We start from the raw sequence: 13946 nt of genomic DNA, 5'->3' as shown, positions 1-13946 counted from the left end.
AGACAAGTCATTCACATGTCCTTTTGTTGGGGCCTTGCTGGGGGCGGGGGGAGTCTGGGTATTTGCTAACTGCTCCACGCAGCACACCACTGGTTTTAAGCACTGCCAACTCCAGGGCCTTTTTGTCCCTGAAAAATTAGCACAGCTGGGCCCAAAATTGTCCAAAGAAGCTTTTAATTCATAGACTCTTAGAACACTAGAACTGGAAGGGACCTCCAGAGGCCATCGAGTCGTCCAGCCCCCTGCCCTCATGGCAGCACCAAGTACCATCTACAGCATCCCCAATAGGTGTCTAACTAACCCGCTCTTAAGTATCTCCAGTGATGGAGAATCCACAACCTCCCTGGGCAATTTATTCCAGTGCTTAACCACCCTGGCAGTTAGGAACTTTTTCCTAATGTGTAATCTACACATCCCTTGCTCCTTGTCCTGTCCTCAGAGGCCAAGGAGAACAACTTTTCTCCCTCCTCCTTGCAACCCTTTTTCAGTACTTCAAAACAGCTATCACATCCCCTCTCATGAGTTCTGGGTGTGCTCAGCTAAAAGCCCCAGTACGCAGCACTCCCTGAAACACTGGCTCCTTTAAGGGGTCTGCCATCATGCACAAGGACTAAACCATTTGAGGAACACAGGCCACAGATTTTACATGTCAGGCTCCATCTTCTCCTCTGCATCCCTGGGCAGAGGGAACAAGACCCAAGCGAGGGAGGACACATGGAGAGGATGGGAGTAAGCTGCCTCCATGCCGCCAGGTGACCCCGTGCTGGGTTCACAGCGTTCTGGACCTACGGCCAGCGAAGCTGCAGGGACAGGCCAGCCAAACCTTTGTGGCTTTGGCAGGTAGGTTAATATGGAGCCTTGGCTGGGTGCTGCCCATCTTCCAGAGGGCGACGTGGGGCAGAAATGGCAGGGGCTTTCCCAGCAGTCCAGATCCTCTGGGAGTGACCGCTGGGAAGCTCAGAGCCTCTGCGGATGTCACGTGGGATGGGAGAGCCAAGCTCCACCTCCTAATGCCCCCGCCAGAAAAAGCTGTTAACAAAGTCCACGAATGGAAACTCAGCCTCCTCCATCCTATCGGGGAGAGATCCGCACCTGGGGCCAGAGATGTGAACGGGGGCCAGTGGATCCCTGATGCACAATCCAATCCTGTACGCAGGAATTTGGCACCGGTATCTGCAAACACCCCTTGTCTGTCTGACGAGATGACAAGATGAACTCCTACCCTAGCCTGGCGCTCTGCACCTCCTGGCCTGCAGACATCCCTGGCGCATCAACCAACAGCAACTGCTGCAGTTTCCTTTGCCTTCGGAGAGAAAGTGGTTGCCGGATGTGTTTCAAGGAGCAAATGAGCGAACAGGTTCACCGGTGGGGGTGGGGCAAAGGAAGAAGTTGTCCTGGGCCCCTTTGAAACACGGCAGTGCCGTGTTACCTTTCTGCGCATGGCTCGGAGGTTCTATGGGAAGGGGCCCAGGTCTGACTGCCATAAGCCCTGCCCCTTCCAACCTCAGCCCCACCCCTTCCAGGGGCAGAGAGCTGCCCTCTCTCCCACCTTGAGCCCTGGCAGTTGCTGGCCCTCTGCTAAGGAGAGACAAGCAAGGGCGTTTGGAACTGCTAAGTTAGAAAACGACTCTTGGCATGGCTGAGGGAACAGAGCACTGAGATGTGGAGCAAACACCTAGAGCTGATGTTTGGCTGGAGACGTGGATACAGGCAGAGAGAACCAGGGCTGGCATGAACAAGTTGTGAATGTCTGTATTCTCCCACTTTCTCCTTACAGCTGTTACTTTCCTTTAGTCCAGTGAGTTCTCTCTCTTTCCCGCCAGGATATTTTCCTCTCTCTCTCCAATTTTCTGCCCTGTTCTACTCTCCCTCTACCCCTTGTCCATTTCTGCTCTCCTGTTCCATTGCAGCCTCATTCCACATGCTCTCCGCCCCTTCCCAGGCCTCTGAGTCCAGCCCCTTCTCTTCCCTGCTCTCCTGCAGATCATCAACTTCCCTGTTAACTGAGGTCCTCCCGGAACAGTTGCGATAGAAGAGAGAAGGAGTCACACAGTCCCTCAGCAAGGGGACAGGAAGGTGCAGATGAAGAGTTCAGCAGAACTGGAATGGTGGCCTATCTTGCCATCAGCAAGGAAAACTGGGAGGTATGGCTGCCTCTCCAGGGCTGGCTCCTATCTGACCTGAGTCCCCTGCCCTGGGAATTGGGAGGGAAGGGCACTGCAGTTGTGTTAGCTCTAGGAATAGCCAATTCAGAACTGCCAGCCAGAAGGTCCTTCTGACTCATGCGATCAGGCTGGGAGCTAGAGTACCTTGCTAGAGAGTTAGCAGGTGAAAGAGAGCTGATGGATCCCAATCTTAATGGCAGACACTCTGGTGGATACGCTGGGCCTCTGACCCTCTCTGGGTTGCACACCAGCCCAGGGAGGGAGGGACATCAGGATCCCAAGTTCAGTGACAATGGCAGGCTGCAGAAAGTGAGGCAGTTCTGTGAACTTCGTCTGGGGACAGGAGAACTCAGCTGGAAGCAGGTGTTGCTCTCCAGCCAGTGGCAAACAGCTGAGACACACAAGCCCGTGGTGGTCACGCCAACAGCTGTGTGTTGACCTGTCACAATAGAGCAATCACCAGCCACGGGCATGAAGCTGATGTCAGCTGCTGACTGCTTTTGGCCTCCTGTCTTCACTGATCTGCCCTGGCTTGGATGCCCTGCCCATTGGCTGGGACAGGAAGCTCCTTGGATGCATTTCAAAAGCTCAAGATAATAGCTGGCAGATAAAACAGCTGGTGCTGGTCCTGGCCGCCACCTGCTCTCCTTCTCCATCCTCAGCCCCGTCCCTCTCACCTGGAGTCTTCCACCCTCCACCTTGCTGCCTCTCTCTACTGTGCCAGACCACAGTGCTGTTGACACAGAGGCCTGCAAAGAGAAGCAAAATGGACTATGTAATGGGTTTTGCTTCCCAGCCCATGGCATGCACCGTGTGGCAGAGAGGAACACGGGGGCCGGGGGGGTCATCCCCCTGCTCTGGTCTCCAGTCCCTCTGGCCCTGCAAACCGCAAAGTGACCCTGGCAATCAGTTCAATACCTTTCTCTTTGCAGGCTGCAGCACAGAACTCCAAACCGGCTGAACGGATTGTGTTCAGACTTTCCAGAATAATTCACCTTTGATCTGAGACCCAGCAGCAGAAGAGGTTTGCTCCAGGGACACTTCCAAGAGCTGTAAATGGCTGAAAGTAGCGCTCAAAAACAGAATGTCCAATTTAAACTGATCTACAACATCTCTGCATTTTAAACCTTGGGCTCTGGGGACCATCCCCAACTCACCAGTGCTCCACTTTCCTGTTTTGTGCCGCGAGGAGTAGAAATCACCAATTAAAAGCAAAGTCTTACTGCTCAGTCAGGTTATGGTTTTGCCCTCCAATAACACTGACTCATGCACGCACAATCACAAGTCACTCCACTGTAACTCAACTCCTGGAAGTAAGCTCAGGCATTGGGTGCAATCAGCAACAAGACTGCGTGATCCTGCTGGAAAAGAAATGGGCTGAGGAGCATTTCTCTCAATATGACTGCGAGGTGCATAAGTGCAATGATAGCTTGAGGGAAGGTGGGGAGGGGAAAAGGCAGGAGAACAGTGAAGGAAACAGCGAGGCTTGTCATAGAGCATAAAATCTCCTTTGCAAGTCCACTGCCTCTTCACAGAGCGTGGTGCTGCTAAAAGATGATGGAATCGATTGGAAAGAGAACCCAGGAAAAGAAAAGGCCATCACCAGGGGAGCCCTGGCTGTGAAAGAATGTGAAGGACGAGCTTTTCAGTGTATGCAACGCATAGTCAGAGTCATCTGACTCCTCCAAGATATGCAAATGCTCCAGATATGAACAAACAGACCAGGCATCTCTCTCGAGAATTCATTTACCAGCTTTCCATAGCAAAAATAAGATGTTCAGTAGCACGCTAGATTATCAGGCAATTTATTCTATCCAAAATGAGGGCTTCAGCCAGCACAGAAATACCTTTCTCCCAAGAGCAGCTGGCTGGCCTGAAAGTTAAACAAAGTTCTCAAAACTTGTTGGTCAAGTTTACAGGACAAAGGAGGTCGCATTATAATTTGAATGGAATAATAGTGACTTGAGTGGCAGAGGGTGAGTAACTCACATCACTGGAGCACTGTCACGGTGGGTTCAGTTTCTGGGACTCCCTCGGGGCTATTATTTGATGTGCTAAAATGCCACAGAATCTACCTTCCTGCCCACATGGGCTCCCCTCCACTCTGTCCTGCCACGCCAGGCCCTCCAGCCGTGACACAGAGATAGGGTCACAGCCCTCTGCTGTGTAAAACAAGTCCTGAGATCAGCTCCGCTCTGGGAAGGGACTTGCCTCAGCACCCAAGGGCACAGCCTCAGTGGGATAAATCCAGACCAGTCCATCTTGCTCTGTATGAAGTTTTAAACAGGGTAAGCTGATGTTGTTCACCCTCTTTCTTAACACGAAGAGAGAGGGGCACAGCGGTTTGCCCCCGCCCCCAGGTAACAATTATTCACACTAGGTTTATTAATAAACAAAAGCGATTTCATGAAGTATAAAAGACAGGATTGAAGTGGGCATGAGGGAGAACAGACAGAACAACGGAGGTTACTAACCAAAATGAAACAGAATGCGCAAGCTAAGCTTAAAGCACTACGGAGACTAGTCACGTGAAAAATCTCCCCTGCAAAGATGTCCTGATAAGCTTCTTTCACTGCCTGGAAAGACTCCAGCCTGGGCCCACCCTTTTCCCCAGTTCAGTATTAGATGCGTCCAGCTGTCCGCTTGGGAAGGGTAGCCAGGGAGAACTGTTGACCTAGATTACCTCCCTCCCCACCCTTGAATAGGAGCTTCATAATGCAAGAATCTTTTTGGGTTGAATCTTAACCTTCCCTGTCCTCTTCTGGACAAACACAGTGTCCAAACTGGATCCCACCAGCAGATGACAAGGCCACGTAAAATGCTGTCATCTGTTCCAAAACCAGGTAAGATAATCCTCTTAGGGGACTTTAACACAAGAGCTGGCCAAGATTCAAGCATATGGAGTAGCACCACTGGGAAGGAAGAAGTGGGCAAGACCAATTGCAATGACATTCTTCTACTAGCAAAAGTGCAGAGCACGACCTTGTGATCACAAACACAATCTTCAGCCAAAGCAACATGTAGAAAGCAACTTGGTAACACCTCCACTCAAAACAGTGGCACCTCCTAGACTATGTCATTATGAGATTACAGGATCTCAGAGATATCCAAATCACCCATGTCATCAGAGGAACCAAGGATGGCTAGACTGACCATCACCAGGGAAGTCAGTCATGTCCATCAAGACTGCACCAAAACACGGCAAGCAAGCCAGATTACACAGAGGGCAGCACAACATCCTAGGACTTCAGTCCTTCAACCAAAGACTGACCGTACGCACACCTGGAACTGATAACGCAAGTGCCAAAGAACACAAGAAAATCCTAAAACTGTCCAGAAAGCTTGTGAGGAATCCATCAGCCTTGCTCCCCACCTCCATCGGGCCTGCTTGGACTACAACGCTGAACTTACAGCCCTTGTGGACCAAAAGAGAAAAGCTTTCTGTGACTCACAAAACCAACCAGGGCTCTTTCCATCAACTCAAACCTGAAGTTCAAGGGCACATCCAAGAAATCAAAGACAAATAGAGGGAGGACAACGCAAAAGAAATCCACAGATTCGCTGACGGATAGAGCAACTACTGAGGAGGGACACGGGGTGAGGGCACCGGACACATAACCTCCCCAAACGTAACTTCTCCCTGCACCCTTCCTGGTCCAGGGAAGGGACAGGACAACCTCCCCACTGCAGTCCAGGCCCTGCCATGCTCTGCCCCCACCCCTTCTCTTCCCTCCAAGTTCTCTGCCCCAAGCAACACAGCCCAAGAACTAGCTGTCACACTGTCTACTCTCAAGTGTCAGTGAAGCTGAAGGGAAAGCTTAAAGCACAGCCCCAGCAGAGCTTCAATGAGGCAAACCACCCCCCCAGGGGGAGCAGCTATAATGCTACTGGGACTGCAGCTCCCAGGCCCCTTGGGGGTGGGGGTTCCACACCTCTGAGCCGAGAAGTTGCAGCACAGTGCAGACGTATCTCAGATAATGACCCTGCGGCCACTTCTGTGTGCGGAGGGCTTCCATGCATAGGTGTTTGCAGGACTGAGGCTACAGAGTATGGACACCGGAGAAAACGTGAACAGGCCTCACTCATGATGTTTGCCAGGCTACATTTCAAACAAAGTTTCTATAGATGTTAACAGCTTAAGTGTTCTTCTAACAACATCATTCTTCTGGGGTGTTGTGGAGATCTGAAAACTGTGACCTTCCAGATGTATTTTAACAACGCCGGGCACAGGCACGACCTTGTGATCACAAACACAATCTTCGAATTACTAATTAATGCACGGTAAATGGTTAAACTGGGAAGAACTTCCCCATGGACCCTGTTTGGCTTTTCAGTTAGTGTTGTATTCCATTCATTTTTAAAATTTGTTTAGGGAGAGGTATTTGCAGTGCTTTTTTGGTGCTGGTACTGAGTACCGGCACCTCAGCAGCCCCAGCCATTGCAACCCTGGCTGGCGGGGAGGGTGGGGCGGTAGGGGAGCCAACTGAGTACCAGCTCCTCTTTTTTGTACAAAAAAGCACTGAGTATTGGAAACCATGAAGGCCAGATCTTTGCTAGTTGGTCTAGTTCCAGCTCTTCAGAGAGCACCCGTTGGCTCACACGTCACCAGCGCCGCGTGTGATGCTAGGTGTTTCATAGGATGAAGACCTTGTTTGCAAGCTCTCTGATGCCTGAGAGATCCGTCAGCAGACTCCAGTGCCACATGTTAATATGCTTCAGGGCTTCTACTCTTGGCTGGGTGACACACAAAACTTCAAATTCCAAACCAGGGGAACTTTGCCTGGTCCTACAGGCACAGGCTGGGTCCTAAACGCTCATTGACAATACCCCTACCCAAGCACTTGAGGTGTAAATTCTCTTGCTATGTGCAAGTGTTGTCACTTGTTTGTTGGTGGTTTTGTTTGCAGTCTGTGTCGCTTTGGTACTTATTTTTACTGTTCTGCTGTGCACAGTATAAATTAATCAAATTAAGACTTGACATCCCAGAAAAATTGCGTGTGCCTGAATGAATGCCTTTTAGTCTCCTTTCCGTATCAGAAAACATCCCATTCATATTTGCAAGGAGAGCATGACTATCTCTCGCTGACTCACAGATTTCTTCAGCATCTTAAATCTGAGCTATGTGTGCAGGTAATAGGCATGCAAGAGGCATAGTTTTGTGAACTGCACAAGTCAGGAGCATGCTAGCGTTTTGGCAGATGCTTAATTTTTTGAGAGTGGCTTTCCCTGAAGATTTAGCAGTCAGACTTTCTAGTAGGAGTAGGTTATTAAATTGGGCCTCTGGTGCATTTTATGCTGTTACCTAATGGCCATGACCCATGACTTTGTTTTATTTATAGAGCTGTTTTTTCCACATTCTGGTGTGTTTACTTGCTTGAGTTGTTAGAAAGGATGGTAAAACACACGTACTTCAAGGGCAGTGTTTTCTTTTTATTTGATTTCGTATTAAACAAATGTCTCAAAACACAACTACAATTCCAGTACGGGGAGACATAGAAAGATACTAGGAACCTTGAATAAGGCATTTTATGGTTTCCTTTGATGAAAACATACAGAGGTCAATGTGCCCAACTACAGCAGGAATATGAAAACTGGAATGCAGAAATATAAAAGTAACAGGGTTATGCAAGTTTCTGGGTGTGTATTTTACCCCCATGACATGGACAGTTGTCTTCTTTTCCAAATTCGATTTCTGCAGCACCTTGACAGAAATTTGTTTGAAATTCATCGACAAGGAATATCTACCCATTGTAACTCAGGTGTTGATTATTTGTGACAACACCTGCCATTTCAAACCTGAAGGTTGAAAAAAGCGATCCCATGCCTCCATTTTATAAATTCTTTAAGCTGCAATTTTTAAATAATTCATGCTTCAAGAGAAAGCCATGCTTGCACTGCAACATTGATTTTCAGCAGACCTCAGCAGCAGCTCACTGTCAAAACAAGCCCTCTTGTGTGTGACATAAACATCTTTAAAAACACAACTGAACCCTAAACTCTAAACCTGTTGCTGCTATTTCAGAGTGTGAGGATTATAATAGAAGTGGAAAAACTCCAAATATTGGAATTTCTTCTACAATACTGCTGCTAAAAATGTAGCATTTGCTTTGTATAGTACCGTCAGGGCTCACAAATAGGCACTATTTAACTGTGAAAATTGAAGTTAAAAGTAAAATAGGGATAGCTATCAACTGAAAGCAAACTGATTTGGTGCTACAGCGTGAAATAACTGCTTTCTAATAACATCAGCTTCTCATTTCACCAGACTTTCTATTCTTACAAGCACTGCTGCAGCTTGTTGAAAGCAGATTTTTAATGGAGTAAAACTAAATGGAATGCAAATAGACATTCTTTCAAATGTTTGCACAGTAAGTCAAATGAATATAATCTTCAAACAGAGGCTATTTGTACAGAAAAATCCTAAGATAAGTCTAAAAAAAAAATAGACATACTGGGTCAGACCAAAGGTCCATCTACTCCAGTATCCTGTCTTCCGACAGTGGCCATTGTTGCATGACACAGGGTGAAAAAACCATAACAGGGCAATTATTAAGTGATTGATCCCGTTATCCAGTCCCAGCACCTGGCAGTCAGTGGTTTAGGGTGAAGAATGGAATATGTTAATTGAGAATATTATAACACAGTGGCCTGCTAGATGAATGTAACACTATTAAATAAGTCCTTTTGGTAAGCAGAACAAGTTAGAGTACTTCCCTTTCATCAGATGACAGAGAAAAAGGAAGTTGCTTCGAAATGATCAGCTCTCATCTGTGCTATATAACACAAAGCTCTTTGCCACAGACACAGCCTCTCATCCCTTAGCCTAAACCTGCACGTCCTGGAGCCCCGTAACCACACTGGGGAAGGACTGGCTCCTCAATCGAAGCTGAAGCAGCCGCGTCCCAAGAGGCGTGCTGCAGATGCAGCACCGGTGAATGATACCCAAGTGCCTGCAGATGTCCAAAAAGGATCAGCCTCACTGGGAAATGGACTTGCTGAAAGACCCAGCAACCCAGACGATGCCTCGACTACGGCACCAAAGGACACAGCAGGAAGTGGCCCGGAGGTGGCGGGTAAGGGAGACTAACTCGAACCCTGAAGGAAGTTGGCGTATTTTGGTCGGCCCATCTCAGACTCGGTGGCAGAACTCTCTGCTACTCTTAGGGCCTTGTGCCCCTTCACACTGAGGGCAGCCTATCAACTCCGTGCTACCCTACAAATCAGTGAACCCCTCTGACTGCGAGCACATGCCTCTACTTTCCTGTAAACTGGGGGGACTCTATAGACCCCAGCCACTAAACCTCACTGCTCGGAAAACCAGCTGATTTGAGGTCTCGCTACCTCAAGGGAAGGACCAGGTGGAGGATGCCAGGGGATTCCCTGCACTGGGTGGGTGGCACCACACCCGTTGCACATGGCGGAGAAGGCAGGCAGGGGACTGCTGAGATGCTTGTATTGAGAAGCCCAGGAAAAGGAAAGACCCAGTTTCTCCCCTGGCTGCTTGTACCTTACCACTCGGGGCACCTTAGGCCTTGAGACGGAGTCAAAGAAAGCACTGAAATGGCTCTCAGGAGACCAACAACAAGAGCGACAACAGCAACTGCCCTAGCTGTTGCAACAAATTGCCAATCGACAACAGGAGAGCCTCGTGCAGCATGTGGCGGCTGTACTGCAGGCAGCGGGTGCTCCGACTGCCCTGCCAGCAGAATCCAACCCCAGCTCCACTCTGTCCAGCCTCCCGTTGCATCTTACCAAGAGAGGACCTGAGGATGACCCTGAAGCCTTCTTAGTGACTTTGGAGTAAGTCCCCACTACCCCACATTAGCCCCCATATCTGAGAAGGTGAGGGAGAAAATATATTTTGTTGGCACAACTTCTGTTGGTGGGAGGGACAAGTTTTGAGCCCCATGCCGTTCTTCCTCAGGTCTGAAAAAGTGCTTGGTGAAGCTGGAAAACTGGTCTTCTCCACCAATGGAGCCTCGCCTGATAAGCTCTTACCTCCCCGCCCTTGGTTTTCTGATATCCTGGGGCCAACAAAGCTGCAACAGCACAGAGAAACGAGACACACCCTGCACACTGAGATCAGGTGATGCCTGTCTGTGATCTAGGGTTCAGAACAAGGCTGGGGGGTTGAAGCCCCCCAAAGACAGGGCTCACTGGTGATGGGACTCCAAGGGCCAGCAGAGCTCAGGAGGCCAGAGGGCAGTGGTGAATCTAGTAGAGCTGGGGGGACATCAGAGGCATGGCAGGACCCCACATGAGCCACTTGGAAGTTGGGACCAGGGCCAGCCCCAAAACACAGGGAAGCTGGTTGTAAAACCCGGGGGTGCTGCAGCACCCTATTTCCTGCACCTATAGCAGCAGCAGCAAGCAATGTCATAGTACTCCAAGGGAACCGCCATGCTGTCCTCCGAAATAGAAAGCGCTCATCTCACCAGTGCTCAGTAAAGCTCAAACATGTCCGCTGTCATAGCCAGCCCATTTTGGACAGCGGGGCCAATAAAAGGCTGAATGAAGAACTGACGAAGAGACCGGCTAGGCCATCTGGGACGGGAAACAGGAGCACCAGAGAAGCACCGAGCACTGCTGCAGTGGCGGGCGGCTCCCCTTAAGATGAGCGTGACCTGGCAAAGCTCCCACTATGTCCCATGGCTCCTGAACTTCTAGGTGGTTATTGTCCACCTCAGAGGCCTGCTGTGACCCTCCACACTGTCTCTTACCTTTTGCTGCAGGTTGGGGTCACAGCTTATTGTGCCCTCCTCATCACTGGCACAGTCCAAGGACTGGGGCGAAACCACTCTGTAATCCTGCCCTCTCTTTCCAGGAGCAGACTTTGTGTGGTGGGGTAGAGTTGCAGGGAACCCAGACCCACCCATTACTGTAGGTTTCTGGCCCAGCGGCCCTGGGTAGCAGCAACTGATGAGGTTTTTCCCCTAACCCCAGTACAGCAGCCTCTTTCCCTGGACCCCTTCCCCAAGTGTTCCCCTAGTACATTCTCCTGGTACACGTTGAACTCCTCTAATCCAGCATTCTCTGGTCCAGCAACATCCGTAGTCTGATATGATTGTAGTTAGCTGGATGTCCACTGATCAGGAGCGTAGTCAAGTTTCTCATGGTCCCCTAAAGTTTGTTTCCAGCCACCAGTCCTGGCTCTCTCAGTGTTCTATGCTGTTCTTTAGCTGTAATTTACCCCTAAATGTCTTCTCAGAGCCCAGTCAGCAGCAGCAGTGTTGGTAACACTGCTAGACAATAGTGACCTCCTGTGGAGCCACACGAGAGAAGTTTAACCTTGAGCAAATCTTTCCTTCTTTAGCACAGGCTCAGCTCATCTTTCTTGAAATGCACATCCTCCTCTCAATCCTTCACTCTTCTCCTTCACCCTTCCCCTTACGTGAGGGGAAACTTTTTAAAGCATCCCAGCAAGCCTTAATTAGCATGCCTCGTTAGCCTGCTGCTTCAGGCAAGCTCTTAATTAGCCTCAGGGGCCTACCTGCCTGCCTTGATTAGGTGGCAGCAGTCTCTGGCAGTTTAGTCGGGAAACAGAAAACCATTCATCCAGCACCCAGTATATCTGTCCTCCACTATGGCAAGGTGCAATGGGAGGCTGGTTCAGAAAGGGTGGAGCTGAGGGCAGAAGAGGTGGCGTCTAGGGCATTCGGCCCCCAGCACCACCCAGACTGTGAAGCTGGACCCCCCTGCTTCCCTCACAACTGCGTACAGCAGCAGCCAGAGATCCAGGCCCCTTTGAAATGCTGGTCCAGGGGGCAGCTGCCCCTTTTGCCCCCCCCGCCCCTCACTGGTGGGCCTGTATGTGCCTTGACGAGGAGCTTCTGTTGCAGTGCTGAAGGAACATGGCGTATCGAATGGGAAAGGGTCCCCTCAAATCTTCCCTCCCCGCCGCCACCGATTGCTCTTACCAGTGAAGAAGTTCTTGGCCCTGAGGTAGCTGACACTCAGGCGCAGGATGGACAGTTTATCCAGGGTCGAGATGACCTCCTCGGGAAAAGGCAGCAAGCCGGCCAGCTGCTCCAGCTCTGAGTTCAGCCGGTCCCGATGGCGCTTGGAGGGGTTCGACTTCGCGCCTTCTGGGGGTGGCAGCTTCACTCTGCCAGGGGGCGGAGCAAAGGGAGACACATCACAAGCCACTGTTCTCGGCAGAGCTCACAGCACTCCTGGAGCACAGCGAAGGCGTGAAGCGGGGCTCAGAGAACAGGCCTCCCCGCCAGACCTCCACCCTCTATTTCTTAACCAAAGGGGAGCTCTTACTTCAAGCCCTTATTCATTCCTGCTCTTAATACGCTTCTAGAAGCATCTTAAAAGCAGGAGTGAATAAGGGCTTAAGTAAGAGCTCCCTTGCCCACCCCTCCAGTGCTTCCAATGAACCCCTTTGCCTCAGCACAAGAATGAAATGCAATTGGACTTCACCATCCCAGTCAAAGCCCTGGCAATAGAGGGTGTGGGCAGAGAGAGGGCAGCGGCTTCTGTGGAGATAACGGAGCACGCTCAGTCTGTGTGAGCGTGCTCAGTACAAACCAAGGAGCAACTCTGCAGCACGACCGTACAGTGGCTGTGGTAAAAAACGTTAAGGTCCATGGTGGCGGCTCCACAGGAAGCCTCTGTCCCGCCCCCTCGACATCTGACTCCATGGCTTCCAGCCAGCCCATTGGCCACGATTGGGATGCACAGCCAATGGGAGCTGTGGAGGTGGCACCGGCAGATGAAGGTAGTGTGCCCGAAGCAGAAGTATGGCCCATCTGTCTGCCAGCAGCAGCAGGGAAGCGCTTCAGGGAGCCATTGGAGATGAGTTTCCCAAAGAATTTGTTCCACCCCAACCCCTGCTCCCCTCTGGGGCCTACCCTATGGAGGGGGTGTCTTGGGCAGGAGGCAGAGGACCTTCCCATCCAACCAGGTATAACCCCCTGCCAGGAGGTGGGGGAGAAGGGAAACCTGCTCTACTGAGGGACTCCCTCCCCCTCCACTTCCCACATACATTAGTGACAAGAAAGAAATGTCATTAGAAATCTTTTCTCCAGTTTTACACCTGAAACTTGGCTGCTGTAGTGGTTTTTCCCACACCCAAAACAACTCTTAGGTCTTCTGAACTGAAATGAGATGGGATGATTATTGTGGGAAAAAGTATTGTTACTCAAATTTAAAATGTGTTGTAACCCATTCTTGCACTAGTTCACTTTCCGCTACAATTAAAGAGAGGAAATAAAAAAATTAAGTTCCAAGCAAGTCCCACGGCTAATCTTTGGAAGAATTAGTAGTCCAAATACTTTCACTGCAGCTTCTTTCTGCCTGAAAGGTACAATTTAACCTAAAACTTCAACTCCTTAATACAGACTGAATTGCAGAGGAGGCAAATTAAAAAAGTTATTGTATAACAATATAGTATGTCAAGCAATCTAGTATAATACAATAGCACTGCACTATAACAGTCTGTACCTGACTCCAAAAATTAAATTCTGACCAACTATGCAGTCAAAATTATGTACAGATTTATCTTCCCCACTAAACTCAGCAGTCTCTTGTTGAAGAGTGACAATGCTTGAGTGGACACAATATTGCTGGACGGTTGTTTAGGGACTGATTCTGCAGCCATTGAATTCAGCAAGTTTTGCCCCTAACAGCAATGGATGCAGTATCAGGCTTTGAACTGAATATATCTGATCTGAATTTCTGTCTCTGTGTGTGTGTTTTTTTAAAGTAAGACTTATAAATAACACTTGATATGAATATGGAAATTGATGTCCGAAGGGTTTCTTATTCAATGAAAAT

General features: G+C 49.7%; 1 protein-coding gene across 2 annotated transcripts in view; it reads right to left on the bottom strand.

Annotated features, from left to right (window-relative positions):
• Positions 1–13946, bottom strand: part of LOC142017121 (aryl hydrocarbon receptor-like) — a 90404-nt gene that overhangs the window by 73642 nt on the left and 2816 nt on the right. For both annotated transcript variants that reach the window (XM_075001780.1, XM_075001779.1), the window contains exon 2: positions 12083–12270. In XM_075001780.1, coding sequence (XP_074857881.1) covers positions 12083–12270 — 188 coding nt within the window. The remainder of the gene's footprint in view (positions 1–12082; positions 12271–13946) is intronic.

This window comes from Carettochelys insculpta, chromosome 8 (assembly GCF_033958435.1).
Source record: "Carettochelys insculpta isolate YL-2023 chromosome 8, ASM3395843v1, whole genome shotgun sequence".
Classification (NCBI taxonomy): Eukaryota; Metazoa; Chordata; order Testudines; family Carettochelyidae; genus Carettochelys; species Carettochelys insculpta.
The sequence above is the reverse complement of the archived record's forward strand: the minus strand, read 5'-3'. Positions and strand labels throughout refer to the sequence as shown.